This window comes from Harpia harpyja, chromosome 5 (genome assembly GCF_026419915.1).
Source record: "Harpia harpyja isolate bHarHar1 chromosome 5, bHarHar1 primary haplotype, whole genome shotgun sequence".
Taxonomy (NCBI): domain Eukaryota; kingdom Metazoa; phylum Chordata; class Aves; order Accipitriformes; family Accipitridae; genus Harpia; species Harpia harpyja.
The window spans coordinates 39,056,920-39,074,551 of NC_068944.1; the positions used below are offsets into that span (position 1 = coordinate 39,056,920).

The window sequence follows — 17,632 nt, forward strand, 5'->3', positions numbered from 1 at the left end:
ATGGAAGGATGTTCTAGAAATTTATGGGTGTTCTAGGAGACACTGTGAAAGTTCAAGGAGGACAAATTCATCCTAAAAGCACAGGCACCACATTGCTGGGGAAATCCCTGAATTTAAAATGCTTGGGAGAGGGGCTGGGAGAGTGCAGGGGTGAAGCTTGTCCTCTTTTTATATTCTTCACTAGACTTTTGCTGTGGCCGCTGCTGGTGACAGCAGCCTGAGCTAACTGTACCTCTAGTCTGACCCAGACAAACTTCTCTGATAAACCCAGGCTGCCACGTTCATTAAGGCAGCCCATCTATAATACACGGCCCATCAAGATCACCCGTTCCGTGGCTGTGGTAAATGCCACAGGAGGTAGCTGCTCTGCCCCAGTTTCGGCGGGCAAGGGGTGATGCGAGGAAAAAAAGGCGGCCAAGACCGTGCTACCAGGTGAAAGCCCGTGCTGCTAAGCTGGCAGGGACCGGCTGTGCTGCTGCTTTCCCGGCTGCCAGCAGCCCGCAGCTCCTTTGTCACCACTCCCTGGGCGGTGGCGGTGCGCCCAGCCCGCAGCCGGGGAGCGCCGGGAGCGCCGGGAGGCGGCAGCCGGGCGGGCGGCAGGAGGGCTTAGGACCCAGGGGGACGGCAGCCGCCGAGTGGAAGGACCTCGGCTTTGGTGCACACGCCTCCTACCAAAAAAAAAAAAAAAAAAAAAAATCCTAGCCCCGTGGAGCTGGCGCTCGCTCATTCACAGTTTTCTAGAGAGATCTGAGCCTGAACCTGGGAGCCGGGAGATCTTTCTCACCCACCCAGCTCAACGGCAAGGACACCTACGGGGGGGGGGAAACCCATCCCACGCAGCCCCCCGCCGCCCCACGGCAGGCTGCCTGGCGCTGTGCAGGTATTTGGATTTGCCTTTTCTCGGTTTGCAGCAGGGCGGCTCTCCGCGCTCCCCGTCCCTCCCCCGCGCCGCCGGGCCCCGGCTGCGGCGTTTCAGCACCGGCGGGCGGACAGCTCCGGCCGCAGCCCCGCCGCGCTGCGGGCAGCGGCCGCTCCCTGCCCAGCCTCCTGCCTGCTGCCTCCTGCCCGCCCTGCGCCCTGCCTGCCGCCTGCCCTGCCTCCCCTCCGCCCTGCCTGCCCTGCGCCCTCTCCGCCCGGCTCCCTGCCTGCCCTGCCTCCTGTTTGCCCCGCTTGCCCTGCCTGCCTCCTTCCCCCGCTCACTGCCTCCCCTGTCTCCCTGTCCCCTGCCTCTGCTGCTTGCCTCCCCTGCCTGCCCTGACTCCCTGCTCCCTGCCTGCCCTGCTCTCTGCCTCTTACCTGGCCTGCTCCCTCCGTGCCTCCTTATTCTGCTCCCTGCCTCTCCTGCCTGTCCTACCTCACTGCTCTCTGCCTCCCTGCCTCCTTCCCCTGCTCCCTGTCTGCCCTGCCTCTCTTCGTTGCCCTGATCCCTGCCTTCTCTGCCTGTCCTACTTCCCCTGCCTGCACTGCTTTTCCTCCCTGCCCTGCCTGTCCTACTTCCCTTACCTCCCCTTACTCCTCTGCTTCCTCTGCCTCCCCTGCCTCTCTTCCCTGCCCTGCTTCCTGCCTCCTGCTCTGCCTCTTCTGCCTCCAGTCCTCCTTGTCCTGCTTCTCTGCCTCCTGCCTTCCTGTTTTCTGCCTTCCCTGTCAACTCTCCTCCCTCCCCTGCTACCTTGCCTCCTTTCCTCCCTGTCCCTGTTTCCCCCCATTCCTCATTTTCCTGCCCCTTCTTCCCCTCCTGTCTTCCTTCTCCATCACCAGCCTCAATTCTCCCTGAAAGATGGCATGGGGCCTCGAAAAATCGGCTCAGCAGCCCAGGAGATGGGCAAGCAGGGGAAAGAGCACAAGTTGGAAGGGGAAGTTCAGATCCAGTTTGAGAGCAGGGAAGAGGTGACAGGGATGGAGGGGAAAGGGTTAAAACTGGGAGTTCAGGCACCACGTAAGGACTCCAGCCAAGAGCTGATGGATAGGAGCTTGCCAAACAGCAAGCAGATACCTGTTTGCTCCTCAGCAAATTGATGCCTGTTTTGAGCAGGTTCATTCAACCCATAGGGGGATGAGGGATTAGGGGGAGGGGGGAATGTGCCAGGTCAGTCAAATGTTCTGCTTTCCCAATGGCAAACAGTGATGAATAATGGGTGCAGGGAAGAAGTGGGGTTATTACTGCTACACTGTGGATCCTTTGCAGCAGGAAGTCCAGAATTAAGTTGTGGTCTCTGCAAGCAGTGAGGGTGCTCAGAGATGGCTTCATACAGAAAATAAACACAAAGCAAATAATGGCTGGAGAAACCCCATGCGTGCTACTAGCCTGACTTTAATTCTATTTGCAATGGTTTAATCCTGGGAGGGTGGGGAAGGTCATAAGAGAAAGGGAGCTTTCCCTTTTCAAAATTTTCATTCCTTAATCTCAACAAGCTCCAGGAATAATGAAGTTAAGAAGCAGATGGCTAGTCGTTGTCCATCACTAAACAGTGACTGGATCATATTTGGAAGGAAAAATTAAATTACAGAAAGGGTGCTTGCATGTGCTTTCAGATGATAACATGGATTTTCTCCGGTACTAAAAGTTAATGCAATGTCAACATCTAAATGACATATTATGTAAGAGTATTATGCCATGCACTGCATAGCAAAGGTAAAGGTTTACTTTTTCATATAATGATAAGTCAGATAACCTTACAGAGCTTTCCCTGGTTTGCAGTCTGTATTCCAGCTTGAAGTTTACAGGGGCAGCTTGTGTTATCAGCATAATCAGGTCTGATATGTATCCGTTAGAAAATGCTGCCGATTATTCTAGGAATTCTACTGACTCATCCAGCTCTGAAAACTACTGAATATTTTCTAAAAATTAGACTCTTGTAACCCATATGCAAAACAATGAAAGATATTACAACCTTTCCCCCAAACCTTCTTACTTTATTATATCATCATTTATAACTTAAAATCTGGTGCAGAGACCAGATACTCTTATACTGAGTAGCACTGAGTGCTGCTGAGTAGGAGTGTAAGTGGTGTAATTGAGTTCAGCAAGGGAGGAACTGCAGAACCCACCCCATTGCACTGGGTCATAATTCCTTAAACTCTGTGTGCTTTGAACACAGAAGTCGTTTCACTGAAACATGTAACAGCAGCCTCCTCACCTTCCAAAAGAGGACCATGTCAGTTAAAATACAAATGATCAGCCTTATAAAAGGATGGAGAATATTTACTTCAAACTAAGACTGTAAACTAATGCATTTGTTAATTTAAGTGTGCAGTTACTGAAGCAATTGTGCTATTGTTTGGGAAGCAAGTATTATTTTCTCTCACAGCCCGTTGCTGTGGTGTCTGGCACATACACAAAGAAGATATGACAATTGGGTGCTACTTGTAAAAAAAAAAAAGAAGCAACATCAGTCTTTTATGGAGTGGGAAGTTCAGCGAGCAGAAGTTCACATAGTTTTTGGCAGATGAGTTGTAAGTCCTTTCCCTCTTGATACTAACACTGCTCTGAGGAGTTGCCAAACAGTTTTGGGTTTTTGTGTTTGGTTTTTTTTTTTTTTTTCCTTCCATAGGATTTATGGAAATAAACTCCTTAAGCCTGATATGTTCCTCCACTGAGAAAACAAATCCACAAAGTAATATCAAATTATAATAAACTTCATTTCTACAATTTTGGGACAAGTGTCTGTGTGCAGATCTTTGTGTTTGTGCTCAGACTTCAATAGGAGTGGGAGAAAAACCCAAGAGGATTGCATGAATTCCTGGGTGCAGAAATCCCTCCCTCTTTCCTTTCTCCCTTTCCTCCCTTCTTCCTTCCCTCTTTTCCTTCTTTCCTTCCTTGCCTCCCTCCTTCCCTCCTGCCCTCCTTCCCTCCTTCCTTCCTCTCTGCCCTTGCCTTTTCCTCCTTCTCTTCCTCCCCCCACTGCCACCCCACAGGATGATGGATGCCTTTCTCTGGCATCATGTATAAAGCAGAACTAAGTCAGCCACTAATAGGGCAATGATACGTCACCATTGCATTTCATATTTTTTAAAGGAACTTAATTTTTAAAATGTGGAGCAAAAGAACTGTAAAATTAGATAAACTTCATGTTATCAAAGGTGTGGGACTAAATATCTCAATAATGTTTTGTTCCTTCTTCTGTATATCTTTGTGCAGATGTTGTAACACAACTTCTACAGTGCATTTAGGGATTTTCAGGCACCAGTATTATGATCCCATGCTATCAGATACATAGTTTAATTATTAGGCTTGGGGGTCAGAATTCATGTTTTGCATACTGCTGATAATTTCGGCTGCAAGAAGTTTCTATAGTATTGGAGAAAGTGACCTCTTTGTCCAATAGCAGCCAGGATGCTTTTTGCATGGTGACACTTGGAGTAGTTCATGACTGACATGGAAGTCCCTTGGAGCCTGCTGCTTCTTTGACATGCCACAGGTCAGGCCTCATGTTCCCATAGGGATTTGCAATTTGTGTCTGGTTGATGAATACTTAAAACTTTAAAACTATGATTTGGAGAAAGAATGAAGCAATCTCATTAAGCTCATGGCTGTTTTGTTTAACTTTTCATTTACAAGTTATTTAAGTTCCCCTCCTCTGCATGTGATTCTATTCCTTAATATTCAGGTAGGCAATAAGTTTTGTACATTTCAGGTCAAAAGATAATGAGGCAATATTTTAATTTTATGTCTATTAGACGACCTTGTCAGTCTCTCCTCATGCCTGTCAGCTTGTAGCAACAGCAGGACAACTGCAGGTTGGTGTCGCAGGCGTGCCTGCCCTATGTACTGTGCAGAGAGCTGCAAATATCAGCTAAGTTGCTACTGTGTTCTGTGCTGTGCCATGGCTAAATTACCACTGCTGGACAGTTAGATGTGGCCCAAGGGTAACTGACTCAAGCTAACAAGAAGATTGCAATATTAGGGGACTAGGAATGTGTGATGTAGTTTTTACTGAACTGAAAGAAACAGGTTTTGTACCTGAGCAAGGAGATGGCATCCTAGGAAAGTGTGAGAAACCATTACATTCCCCATACAGCTGTTACAGTTACACATATTCACTCTTTTCATATTGAAGAGAAGCAACTATTCCCTAGGGAAGGTTTACAGGAGTACCAGGACTTGAAGGAGAAAGGCATGCAATATTTAACTTGTTTAGGTTCATTGGGAGAACCTAACCCCTTAGGGAAGGGCTACAGGAAAGCAGGAGATGTTCATAGTAATGAGGACTGGTGAGGCCACACCTGGAATACTGTATCCAGGTCTGGGCTCCTCAGTACAAGAGAGTCATGGACATATGGGAGAGAGTTCAACAAAGGGCCACAAGGATGATGAAGGGACTGGAGCATCTCTCCTATGATGGAACGCTGAGAGCTGGTACTGTTCAGCCTGGAGAAGAGCAGGCTCAGGGGGATTTCCTCAACGTGTACAAATACCTGAAGGGAGGATGCAAAGAGGACAGAGCCAGGCTTTTTTCTGTGGTGCCCAGTGACAGGACAAGAGGCAGTGGGCACAAACTGAAACCTAGGAGGTTCCCTCTGAATATGAGGAAACACTTTTTTACCATGAGAGTGACCAAGCACTGACACAGGTTTCCCAGATAGGGTGTGGAGTCTCCCTTCTTGGAGATACTCAAAAGCCGTCTGGACACGGTCCTGGGGAACCAGCTCTAGGAGGCCCTGCTTGAGTGGGGGATTGGACCTGATGCCCTCCAAAAGTCCATTACGATCTCAGCCATTCTGTGATTCTATAATAACCTGGGCAGCAGTCAGACTATTGGACTTGGGATATGATATAGACCTGTTCGGAACCCCCACAGGGGTGTTGCTCTTTGCAAAAACATAAAGAAATGGTACATTTTTGGGTCTTAATTGTGCCATTGAAGCTTAGGGGGATTACACTGGGGCCACTAGGAACATTGCAGTCTACGTCTTTATTTCCTTGTGTGCAACATGGCTTCACATTTTTCTTATGATGCAGAGCACTATGCATAGGGGGTAAAGATTGCCCAGATGTTAACGTGTAAGTGTGTGGCTCAGGAGACATATGGTCTGTTCCCAGATCTGTGAAATGTGTCCTCTGTGATCTCAGGCAAATCACTCAGGGCTGTGCTTCTTCCCACTGTATGTGGAGGATGCCAGGATCCCACAGCCAAAGACAAGAGAGAGTCAGTTTTTCTCATCACTCTTTTAAAATTAGTTCATGGAGTTGGGGTATGTCCCTTTGTCTGAGCACTCCATTTCCAGTGGGTGTTCCTATTAAGGTACCACAAGGCCACAAAGTACCATACAAGCAATTCCTATAAGTACAGCTAGGGATTCATCCTCCCCTGCCCTTATGGAGCAATCCCTGCTAAGCAGAACGTAGCCCCAAGATGTTTTCCACAGTTAACATCAAAATATTTTTTAAAAAGCAATTTAATGAGATGACACCCACACTCTGAGATGAAGTCATTCTAGATTACCATTTTCCCTCCCTCCCTGCCCACTCCCTTCTTTTCTGGCATCATTTTAGCAGCTAATATCTATATGAATGCCAGGAGTTAGGAATTATATAATGAGACAAATCATAACAGTGATGCCTATTAATACCAGGTGAGGATCAAACCCTGGTGCCTTCCCCATTTGAAAGCTGTGGTAATGAAATTTCACATGGCATATAGCTTTGGACTGAATGGAAATCACTCAGTAGACAGAGGCAACTAAAATCTTTCTGGAACTGAAGTGGATGGGGAAGGGCCAAATGGACGTGAGGACAGTACTTCAAGAGGCAAATGGTATTGCAGGAACAGCTAAGCGGGCAGGAACAAAATGATCCAGACAAGCATCATCATCACTGAGAGCAGGTTTTGGCCAATTTTCCAGGGGATGTAGAGCAAATAGGGGTTGAATGCTTATCCAGAAGCTGTCATTGAAGAGAGAGCAGTAAAACATATTAAGATCTTTGGACGGAACGTGCTGTATATACTTCCTTAAGATATTATTTTCATTTTAGTTAATTAGTAAGTATTAATGTAGATTTTATTATTAAATACATTTTATTTTTGAGGGTCAGGCAAAAATATAAGCTGTTTGTCTGAAGACTGTATCCCACTTTCAGTATTTTACCCATCCTGAAGCCACTCTCTGTCCCCTGTCATTCTCTTGTTGGGACTGAAAATGAATAAGCCAAAATGGTCTGTGACACCACAATTTTGGTGGAAATTTCCCCTTTTTTCCCTGTATTAATATGTTGTGTTTCTAACCTCTGTTAATTATTTTTCCTTGTTTAAAGCTGGGGTTTGTTCCTTTGGAGGGATGATTTATTGTAAGTGACTGTGAAAAGACATTAGGAGAGCAAATAGTCCTTTGGGAACAAAGAGTCACAACACAGAAAAACAGCTGTTGAGACTGTAACAAAGAGTCTAGTGTGCCAACACACAGCAACAATATTTAAGACAGGGAAAAAAAGGCCAGCATCTTCATCTGGAAAAAAACCCAACAAACATAGAACAAAGATGTAAACATCTGAAAAATTGGCAGATGGATCAGAGCTTTTGAGAGGTGAAATTGCCATGTGTGGGAGGGGGTGAAAATGGAGAAGGTGCTTCTGTTATACCTTCGGGAATCAGAATAAATCAGTACCATTTGAGAAAGCACAATGACAATTAAACTGGGTAGCTATGGAACATTAAATTTATTGTCAAGGTAAGCAGTTGGAGAACCCAATCATCCACTGATGTAAATCAGAAGCCTTCTAGTCAATGGTGCTAGAGTGGATTACTAACCCCGTGATTTGTGTTATGACTCAGACAGCGACAACATTGTTCATACATATTTTGGATTATTTTGCAATATATAACATTACAGCTGTGAAGTATTTTAGTGCAGTCTGTTCTGGCTGATATTCAGGATAATCTATAGAGGCTCTCCTGTAAGCTGTAACCCATGGTTATAGCTCAGCTCACTATCAGAAAACTCTGAAATGCATTAAAAAATTTCTCTTTTCTTAGACTGAGTATTTGTAAGTTGCTTTTTGGCAACAACATCTGACAGGAGCAGACCGTATCTTCCTCACCTTGGAATCATCCTGGGCATGAAGGGTGCTAATCTACTTAAATAAGGTAAAAACAGTAGGAAATTTTAATAAATATAAGTAACATAATTTTTGACATTAAGTGCTTGGCGATCCTATAAGAAAATCTGAAGGGCCAGACTTTGTCTCCTTGGTCCATCACCATTTTCTTCTGGAACAGACTGCAGTTGACCTTTCAAGAATTTGCCTTATTTCCAAAGAAGCATCTTGGTGGAGGTGGCAGTTAGAAGAGCAGAGGAAGGGACAGTTTTACTGCCATAAACTTTTAGAAAATGGATGAACCCACTGGGGGGGGGGTCACAGTTAACTGCCACAAGTCCTTGGACCTATTAGAACAGGTCCAGAGAAGGGCCACAAAAATGGTCAGAGGGCTGGGACACCTCTCCTGTGAAGAAAGACTGAGAGAGTTGGGGTTGTTCACCCTGGAGAAGAGAAAGCTCTGGGGAGATTTTATCGTGGCCTTTCAGTACTTAAAGGGGGCTTATAAAAAAGGTGGACAGAGACTTTTTACTAGGGCCTGTAGTAACAGGACAAGAGCTAAAGGTTTTAAACTGAAAGAAGATAGATTTTGATTGGATATAAAGAATAATTTCTTTACTGCGAGGGGGCGAGACACTGGAACAGGTTGCCCAGAGAAGTTGTGGATGCTCCATCATTCAAAGTGTTCAAGGTCAGGTGGGATGGGCTCTGAGCAATGTGATCCAGTGAAAGATGTCCCTGCCCATTGCAGGGGGGTTGGACCAGATGATCTTCACTGGTCCCATCCAACCCAAACCCCCCTGTGATTCCATGATTTTGTGATTCTAAGTCACAGGAGCTCCAAAGGTGTTTCAATTCATACTGTGCCCTGAGCCAGAGCTGATGTGGAACCCAGATAAGCTCCTTGCTTCCACCCCTCTGCCAGGCACCCTTGAGCACAAACAACATCCTTACTGTACGACTTGCTGTTAAACCAGTGAGGGAACCAGTCCTTACACTACGCTCCCCCAATGACAGTGTCACACTTAAATACACCTAGTTTCCCTAACTAGCTGATGGAGGTAATTGTAACTAAAAACATTATTTATGAAAGAAAATGCTAATGCCACCATTAATTTGAGATCTTAAGCACAAAGTATTGGCCTGGTTTCCCCATGGCCTACATCAATTTTACATCAGTGGAATTCAGTTGATACCATCAGGGTTATCCTAATTTGGTCTAATAAAGGCAAGAGCAAAGGAAATAACTGTTACTTTATTTTTATATGTGCAATCCACCCTTAATACAACTCTCATTTCTTTAAGAATTGAATAACCTGCACCCATAGATTACCCCTCAAAACTTCAGGGCTTGTTTTTTCTGGAGTCATTTGCAGTCTGTAGTGCCTTGTCAAAGGCAGCCAGCCTTCTTTCCTCCCAGCTCTGCTTTTTCCCAAGTTTTCCCAGGCTGATCAATCACCAGATACTCTGCCCTGCAGGTAGCTCTTCTCAACTCCAGCTCCACAGTGAATACAGAAAGAGGCTGCTTAACAAACTCTCCTTTGTATCACCCACAGACAAATATAATGCACATTGCTGTTAAATGAAAAGCTTATCTCCCGCCACAAATGTCCTTTAAGCAAATATGCAGAAACTCTCTGTATTCGGATTTCGGGATCTCATCCTGGGGCTGCAGCTGTGGCATTTAAAATGTGGTTTTTATCAATGACATGCAAGGTCACAAAACAGGGAACTCAGGCATCCCTTGTGCTGATTGACTTCCAGGTCCTGCAATGTAACTTTCAGCAGCCCCTGGACAAAGAAATACTCTGACTGCTGCTGTCCCCTTTGATATGAGAATGCTGAACCCAGGGAAGTAGCTGAGTGACATGGTTGTTTTGCTATAAATAATTCATAGCTTTCCAAACAGCTTTCTTCAAATACAGTAAAGTATGTCTTTCACTGAGGGATTCCCTTTTAATTTTTAAAACCAATTTTTCTTTTTCGGAAATTGGAAAGACAGAGAGATCAGTTAAGTGGTGGGGTTTTTTGTTTGCTTGTCTGTTTTTGTGATGGCTGAAAAATTGGATGGATCTTGATCTTTCTTCACACACATTTCACATTGGAACAGACCTTGATCTCATTTCACCCAACTGTAACTACACAGACTTCGATGACAGGCTCTTGCTAATTATGTCACTGAAATGTAAGAGATTCACTGTACCATTTTGCTAATACATAACAGCTTAAGCAGGTTTTCTTCTAACACTTGTAAAAACAAATTCTAGGTAAAGTACAGGAATGAAAATTAAATTCAGAACTAGGTATTCAGGAAAGCTACAAGATAGTGAAAAAAAGAATCTGGACTAAAATACATCTCTTTTCAACCAAAACACCAACCCTGTCAGATTAGACTCATCAAACACTTTATTCATGGGAAGTTTCTCATGAAGATGTATTAAGTCTCAATGGGAGATATTTTCAGTGAGGTTTTACCAAGTAGAAAATACCCCTGACATTGGTGGGGTGTTGTTTTTTTTTAGCCAGTTTTATGATCAGCTCCTGGGCTAATCCAAGGAAAGCTACAAGCTGATAGTACAGGTGATAAAACCAAATCAAACAGTTGTTATACTTATGATAAGTGTGAATCTGCATACTTAGGAAGCTGAAATGTAGTTCCTGTTAGGGGTGGAAAAAACTATTATTTTTGCTTTTGTCATCCTGGGCTTGAAGATATGGGATGCTGAACTCCCACACTTCTATAAGAAAACTTTGCAAAGTGTGTTCTCATAGTAAGTTGAAACAACTTCATATTAATTGTCAGTTAATCAGATTGCCTTTCTGAAAGCTTGAATATATACATTCAAGATGTCAGTGACTGCCCTATCTTAAATGTACCCATTCTGAAATTATTTCACTGCTGTCCTTTTACATATGAAGCACACAAAGCAATTTTATTGCCATATAAAGTTCAGAAATGCATTCCTGTAAGCTTTATATACATATTTAATCCTTCTTTTATATATTTGCTTTTTCTTTTAGTAAGTGATGGAATAAACAACACTTTCCTTTGGATGGATTATACTACATGTGAACTGCCTGTTACTCTTTCTGCAAGAATAAGAAAAAGCCCTTTGTTTTCATTTGTTGAATACCAGCTTGATAGCAAAAAGCTTCTGAATGGCTCACGCTCACAGCAGACCATCGATTGAATGGGATCAGCCGTTCTCCTACTAAAATATCTGAAGTTAAGGATTTGGAAAAGAGGTTTTTGAAGAGATGACCCATTTACAAGCTGGACTTAGTCCAGAGACTATAGAGAAAGCCCGCCTGGAACTGAATGAAAACCCAGACATTTTGCATCAGGATATCCAGCAAGTCAGGGACATGATCATCACGAGGCCCGACATTGGGTTTTTACGTACAGATGATGCCTTCATCTTGAGATTTCTCCGAGCCAGAAAGTTTCACCAAACTGAAGCCTTCAGACTGCTGGCTCAGTACTTCCAGTACCGCCAATTAAATCTGGATATGTTCAAAAACTTCAAGGCTGATGATCCAGGAATCAAACGGGCTCTGACAGATGGGTTCCCAGGAGTACTAGAAAATCGTGACCACTGTGGTAGGAAGATTCTTCTGCTTTTTGCAGCCAACTGGGATCAGAGTAGGTAAATGTAGATAGTGTCCTTATCTTTTCACATACACTTACACTCAACTTGTAATTGAGTATTTGTGACCATACTTAAAGCAGCAAGGTCATTTTTAGTGAAATATTTTGTAACCATGAGTCCATTTCACTAGAACTTCTATCTGATCTGATTACTTCTCATTCTTTAGACAACACCATTGAGAGACAAGGGTTATCGTAGAATCATAGAATGGTTTGGGCTGGAAGGGACCTTAGATCATCTAGTTCCAACCTCTCTGCCATGGACAGGGACACCTTCCACTAGACCAAGTTGCTCAAAGCCCCATCCAACCTGGCCTTGATCACTTCCAGGGATGGGGCATCCACAACCTCTCTGGGCAACCTGTTCCTGTGCCTTACCACTCTCACAGTAAAGAACTTCTTCCTTACATCTAATTTAAATCTACCCTCTTTCAGTTTAAAGCCATTACTCCTTGTGCTATCACTACATGCCCTCTGGCTTTCTTGTAGGCCCCTTTAGGTACTGGAAGGCTGTATATATAAGGTGTCCCCGGAGCCTTCTCTTCTCCAGGCTGAACAACCCCAACTCTCTCAGCCTGCCTTCACAGGAGAGGTGCTCCAGCCCTCTGATCATCTTTGTGGCCCTCCTCTGGACTTGCTCCAACAAGTCCATGTCCTTCTTATGTTGGGGGCCCCAGAGCTGAATGCAGTACTCCAGGTGGGGTCTCACCAGAGCAGAGTAGAGGGGCAGAATCACCTCCCTTGACCTGCTGGTCATGCTTCTTTTGATGCAGCCCAGGATACGGTTGGCTTTCTGGGCTGTGAGTGCACATTGCCAGCTCATGTTTAGCTTCTTGTTAACCAACACCCCCAAGTCCTTCTCCTTTGGGCTGTTCTCAAACCACTCCTCACCCAGCCTGTATTTGTGCTTGGGATTTCCCGGACCCATGTGCAGGACCTTGCCCTTGGCCTTGTTGGGCTTCATGAGGTTTGTATGGGCTCACCTCTCAAGCCTGTCAAGGTCCCTCTGGATGGCATCCTTTCCCTCCAGTGTGTTGACCGCACTACAGAGCTTGGTGTCATTGGCAAACTCGCTGAGGATGCTCTCAATCCCACTGTCCATGTCACCGACAAAGTTGTTAAACAGAGAAAAAAACTACTAGCTTTTTATACGACACACTGATATTTAGTGACATACTAACTATCAGTGTGTCAATTAAATAGCTCATCTTTTTTTTCCATAAATATTTACAGTTTTTAGCCAGATAATGTCTGTTTGCTACAAATACATTAATACCTATTCTATAATTGCTTCAGCAATATCATAGACTAGCTGAACAGGTTGACAGAAAGCAAATGTCTCAAAACATATGGGCGTTCTCATAGCAGTTCTGGTGCAGAAGGAACTGACCATATTTTTCCTGTCTCCAGACTTTGTTTTGTTTTGTTTTGTTTTAACCATTTCAGGTATTACAGCCTGTGTTATGAGATTTCCACAAACTGCATTGTAATTTCTACACACTCTCATTACTGTATGCTTGTTAGACTGATAAATGGGAGATTCATGCAAAGCGTATTTTCTGTTCAGGTCATTTCTCTACAGAATAGTATGAACAAAGATATCTCCCAGCCATTATTATAAAATGATGTCCTTAAATGTTAATGTGATTAGTCAGCTTTCACTACCTATTTGAAGTGATACAGAGAAAAGGGGCTAGTCTAGGAACATCATGTTCACATTGTCCTCTTCATCAGAAGTCATTCCATTCCATTTTCCCTGCCTTCACAGTGAGATGGAGAAATGTAATCAGCTGTAGGATTGCCATGTGTTCTTTTGATAAAAATCGGACCAAAAGCCAAAATTCAGATTCAGTTTTTGTGCATCATAAATTCTGATGAGTTCCAGGTAGGATTTTGTCTCAGCAGTCTAAAGTTGTCCATGAAAATGTCTCATCTTTAGGAGTCAATAGATCAGAGCTTTGATTTTATATTATAGAAATTGTTAGAGAACAATACATATATGCCTGCAATTTTTCATGTTTGTTGTTTTCTGGGAAAGCCTTTCATCTCCATGTGAAAACAGAGTTGAGAAGTGTTTCTAATTTTCCTCTGCATGCACAGATCTGGTAAATAAATGTACAGAAAAAGTTACAGAAATGCAACTTTGCATATACACAAGTATTTGGTGAAATCCAGAACTGAAGCCAGTGATAAAAGTCCTATTAACTACAAAGTGGCCAGCAGTTTATCTCCTGTCTTTCTGAACTGTGAGCGTGCCTTTCTTCCAACCACAAAACACTTCTTTTAGCAATTGGCCTGGAAAGAAAGATGAATGAACAGGTATCTTGAATAAATAGAAAGTATCAGCTTTAGAGGACAGAAGCACTGTAGCTCTGCTGGTTGCATTAAGGGATTTAAGTATTATACAGAGCCAGCTTTGGGTTTCTGATCCCTCGACAAAATGAATCCTTGTGATTAACCTCGTACATCAGGTCCCGCTCTTGGAAAGCTGAGTGCTGCTGTCTAAGGCTCCTGCAATGAGACTTTGACAGAACATTGATTCCTGTCAGATTTTGGCTCAAATTTTCTGCAAGTCCTTTAATATGCATCCATGTGTATGTGTGTGTGTGCAAAAACCAAAGCGATCCTGCATGCAAGATACCTGGTTTCTGAAAATGTAATTTTAAGCTTCAGAGAAAAAAGGCTGAGGCAAATAGGATATACTTTCCTAAGGCTCCTCAGTGAAATTAAAAATCAAGTGCAAATTTTACCTCTGTTCAGCCACTGAAGATCAACTCCTCTATGGATTCAAATGACAAGAAGTGTCATTTCTGTGGGCTTTTGTAGCTCTCCAAGTGCAACAGGGATTTGGGACAGGATTTGGGCTGTAAGTAAATAGAGGGATGACCTTTTCCTTTTTTACCATCTAAAGGCATCATCAAGAGCAAAAGCTGTTAAGGAACAGGAAATTATGAGTGCAATGTCCTATTAAGCAGCAGGGAAACAGGTTATTGACCAGAAGAGATATATATTCATATATATTTCACAAAAATCATTGAACAAACAGGCAATGTGTCTATCTTACACACATGTATCTTGGGCAACCTTTCTATAGATGTGTCTTCAATGATGGAAAGATGTTTATAAGCTTACATTTCAGCTGAATGTTAATGCAATCAATTCATATGATGCTGTGATGTTAACATGCTAGAGAAAGAGCTCAGCCTTAGCATGTATTTCTTAACTTTAATCGCATTTGCAGTTGGCTGTGTCTTCTCTTTCTTTATGATTAAATCATAATTTATAAGGAAATCATAATTTAGAAAGGATAGTTTAAAATCAGCATAGCTATAATCCATAAACTGATTTTCATTCCAGATATTCTTACCATTTATACTCCTGGGACTATGGTGACTGTAGGGATCGCATGTCAAGGAGGCAGAAGCAGCCTCATTTGTCTTACAAATCTATTGATTTTTAAAAGAAAATGTCATTATTTGTGTAATGTGACTGCTTGGACAAATCAGATCCAAGATGTTTTTAAGGGATTCCCTGTATCAAAGATAAAACTTCTATATGAGGTTTTAGAAACATTTGTAATTTCATCTTCAAGAATGTAATTAATTTATAGATCTAACATCTCTACAAAACTAGGTTTTAATTTCCAGTCTCAATGTTTCCAGCTTCAGCTTCCAGCTGCTGGATTGTGTTAGTTTAAAGGGACCACAAAAATATGACAGCTTCCCATATTTGTACTTTCGTGTCCTGACCACGTCATCTTTTAACCTACTTTTGAATTCACTGAGGATGCAGCACTGTAGGGTAAGTTACTGTCAGGCAACAATAAGATAGTACATTAGCTACTCCATAGCAGTGCTTCTTGTGTTCACTTTCAACCATGGTGGATATAAAACGGCTAACCCCCTTTTCCTTGAGGACAAAACAACCTTGTGTTGTCCACAAGGTAAAGAACATACTTGTGGGCAGCCAGCACAGCAAAGGTAACATTCTGCAAAGTATTGCATTAGCTTAATGTCTTGCAGTCTATTTATGCTGCCAAAGCTTAAATAGATTGCACTTCTTTACTCTCAGAATTAGGAAGATTTTTCAGGTTGCTAATACTCTTCATCATTCTTTTCTGGACCTTTCCTATCATTTTAGCATCGTTGCTAATGTGCAGATGGATGAACTGAATACAAACTTTCACTAATAAACCATCCTGTGGTGACAGCATGTCTTCTGTTCAGTAGTTCCCTCCTTTTAGATATAAGATTGTCACTGTTTTCTTAGCTACTCTATCACATTTTGAGCTCATGTTCAGCTCAAATCTGCTTCCAAGTTACTGTTTCCTAAAATACAAACACCACTGGTAAATGTGTCATACATTCTCATCCATAATGTGGGCACAGTCTAGCATGTGATTCACGCTCTTCTGCAGAGCTAAACCTGTCCTTCTCATCAATTATCATTGCATGGGTTTTGTGACATCTGCAAAGTTCACTGGCAAGAATTTAACTTTTGCTTCCACATCATAGAAAAAGATAATGATTTTTTTTTTTGACCAAAACCTCATTGATGACTAGAAAAAAAACCACAAGGAATGATAATTCTTATTGCCAAATCACTAGCTGAGATCTATCATGGTGCCAGTGTTTCATTCATTTAGCATGTGCTGCATTGGTTCGATTTTGCTCCGGTTTTTTAGACAAGTTTCTTAGAGATGATATCACCAGTTTCTCTGTAGGTCCTGCATAGTATATTTTGGATCTATTAGTTAATGTTAATCACATATGATACAGAACAGAAAACTTCAGAAGTATTGAACAAGTGAAAATAAGCAGATGGGTAGAAAAGAAAAAGATCAGATTAGATCCACACTGAGGAAGAGGAAAAATGTTGAGCTATATTACTGTACATTAGAGAATCCCTGCAGGGGAGGGCCATCGTTCACTTTGATCAGAGCTCAGTCCTCAGAGGTGCAGAATAATCCAACTACAAGGTGTGAACTCACCCCAAACCCACAAAGGCTTCACATACACCACTGCTTATTGAGCACCTTATTTTTAAATGGAAATTGTGGAGTAATAAAGACAGACAAGGATGTCAAATTGATCTTGTCAGGAACTTTTTTGATGAAATAATTTGCATCATAAAAAATCCCAGTTTGTAAAACAAATACATGCATACATACAAGCATACAGTTTTGATGAGACCTGAACCAGGATTTCACATAAAAACAGATGTGCCGTGTGCTGGATTACAAATACTCTTTCTCACACTTTTTCATTTCATCAGTCTCACCAAACCTAAGCCCTCACTCCTCTGATGCACCTCTAGTGAAACTGAAGCTTTTAAAGAAGTCAGAGTGCCTTTTCGGCTCTTGGATCAAGGAAAGTCTTTGCTAACTATTGCAGCTGTTCCTAGGTCTGCTACTGCCTTCTAATATATCCTGCTCGTACACCAGGGAGATGGGGGTTTGGGTGAACAAGTAATTCAACAGAAGGTGTTCATTAATCTTCTAAGTAAAGATATTTCCTTCAAGGTTGTTCAGCCAGAGTAAAATTTATTTCTGTGCAGAGAGCCAGCAGAAGGGCTATCTCCAGTCATGATCCTCTGCAAATAGGGTCTTAGGGTAGGGGGGCAGAAGGTTGCCCATTGTCTTTTGCAGTAAAATGGTAATTAATTTCTGTGTTCATGTCCGGACTGTTGTGTCTTAGAAGCTGTTACAGAGCTCCAAAAATTCTGTCAGTCAGTCAGATGGGAAAAGCTGCTAGCCATAAATTCTCTTCTATTAACCAAGGAATCTCAAATGCCAGATACTTACCATTCTGTAGGAACATGTATTGAGATAGGCTAAAGGGCAAGGAAATACTCTGACATAGTGGTAAACCAACAACAGCTATAAATATTTTAAAGGATAGTGATAGAAAAAATTATGTCCTTGCTGAGAATGCTCATAGTGGTGTAATTAC

The 17,632-nt window shown here is 42.8% G+C and overlaps 1 protein-coding gene across 3 annotated transcripts in view; it reads left to right on the plus strand.

Moving 5' to 3' along the window:
* The first annotated feature begins 759 nt into the window (after positions 1-759).
* CLVS1 (clavesin 1) overlaps positions 760-17,632 on the plus strand; it is a 109,742-nt gene continuing 92,869 nt past the window's right edge. For 2 of the 3 annotated variants that reach the window (XM_052788340.1, XM_052788342.1), the window contains exons 1-3: positions 767-880; positions 7,971-8,081; positions 11,054-11,679. In XM_052788340.1, the coding sequence (XP_052644300.1) occupies positions 11,291-11,679 (389 nt within the window). In that variant the 5' untranslated portion in view covers positions 767-880; positions 7,971-8,081; positions 11,054-11,290. Of the gene's footprint in view, positions 881-7,970; positions 8,082-11,053; positions 11,680-17,632 lie in introns of all 3 variants that reach the window. The other variant, XM_052788341.1, reaches the window with a different exon arrangement.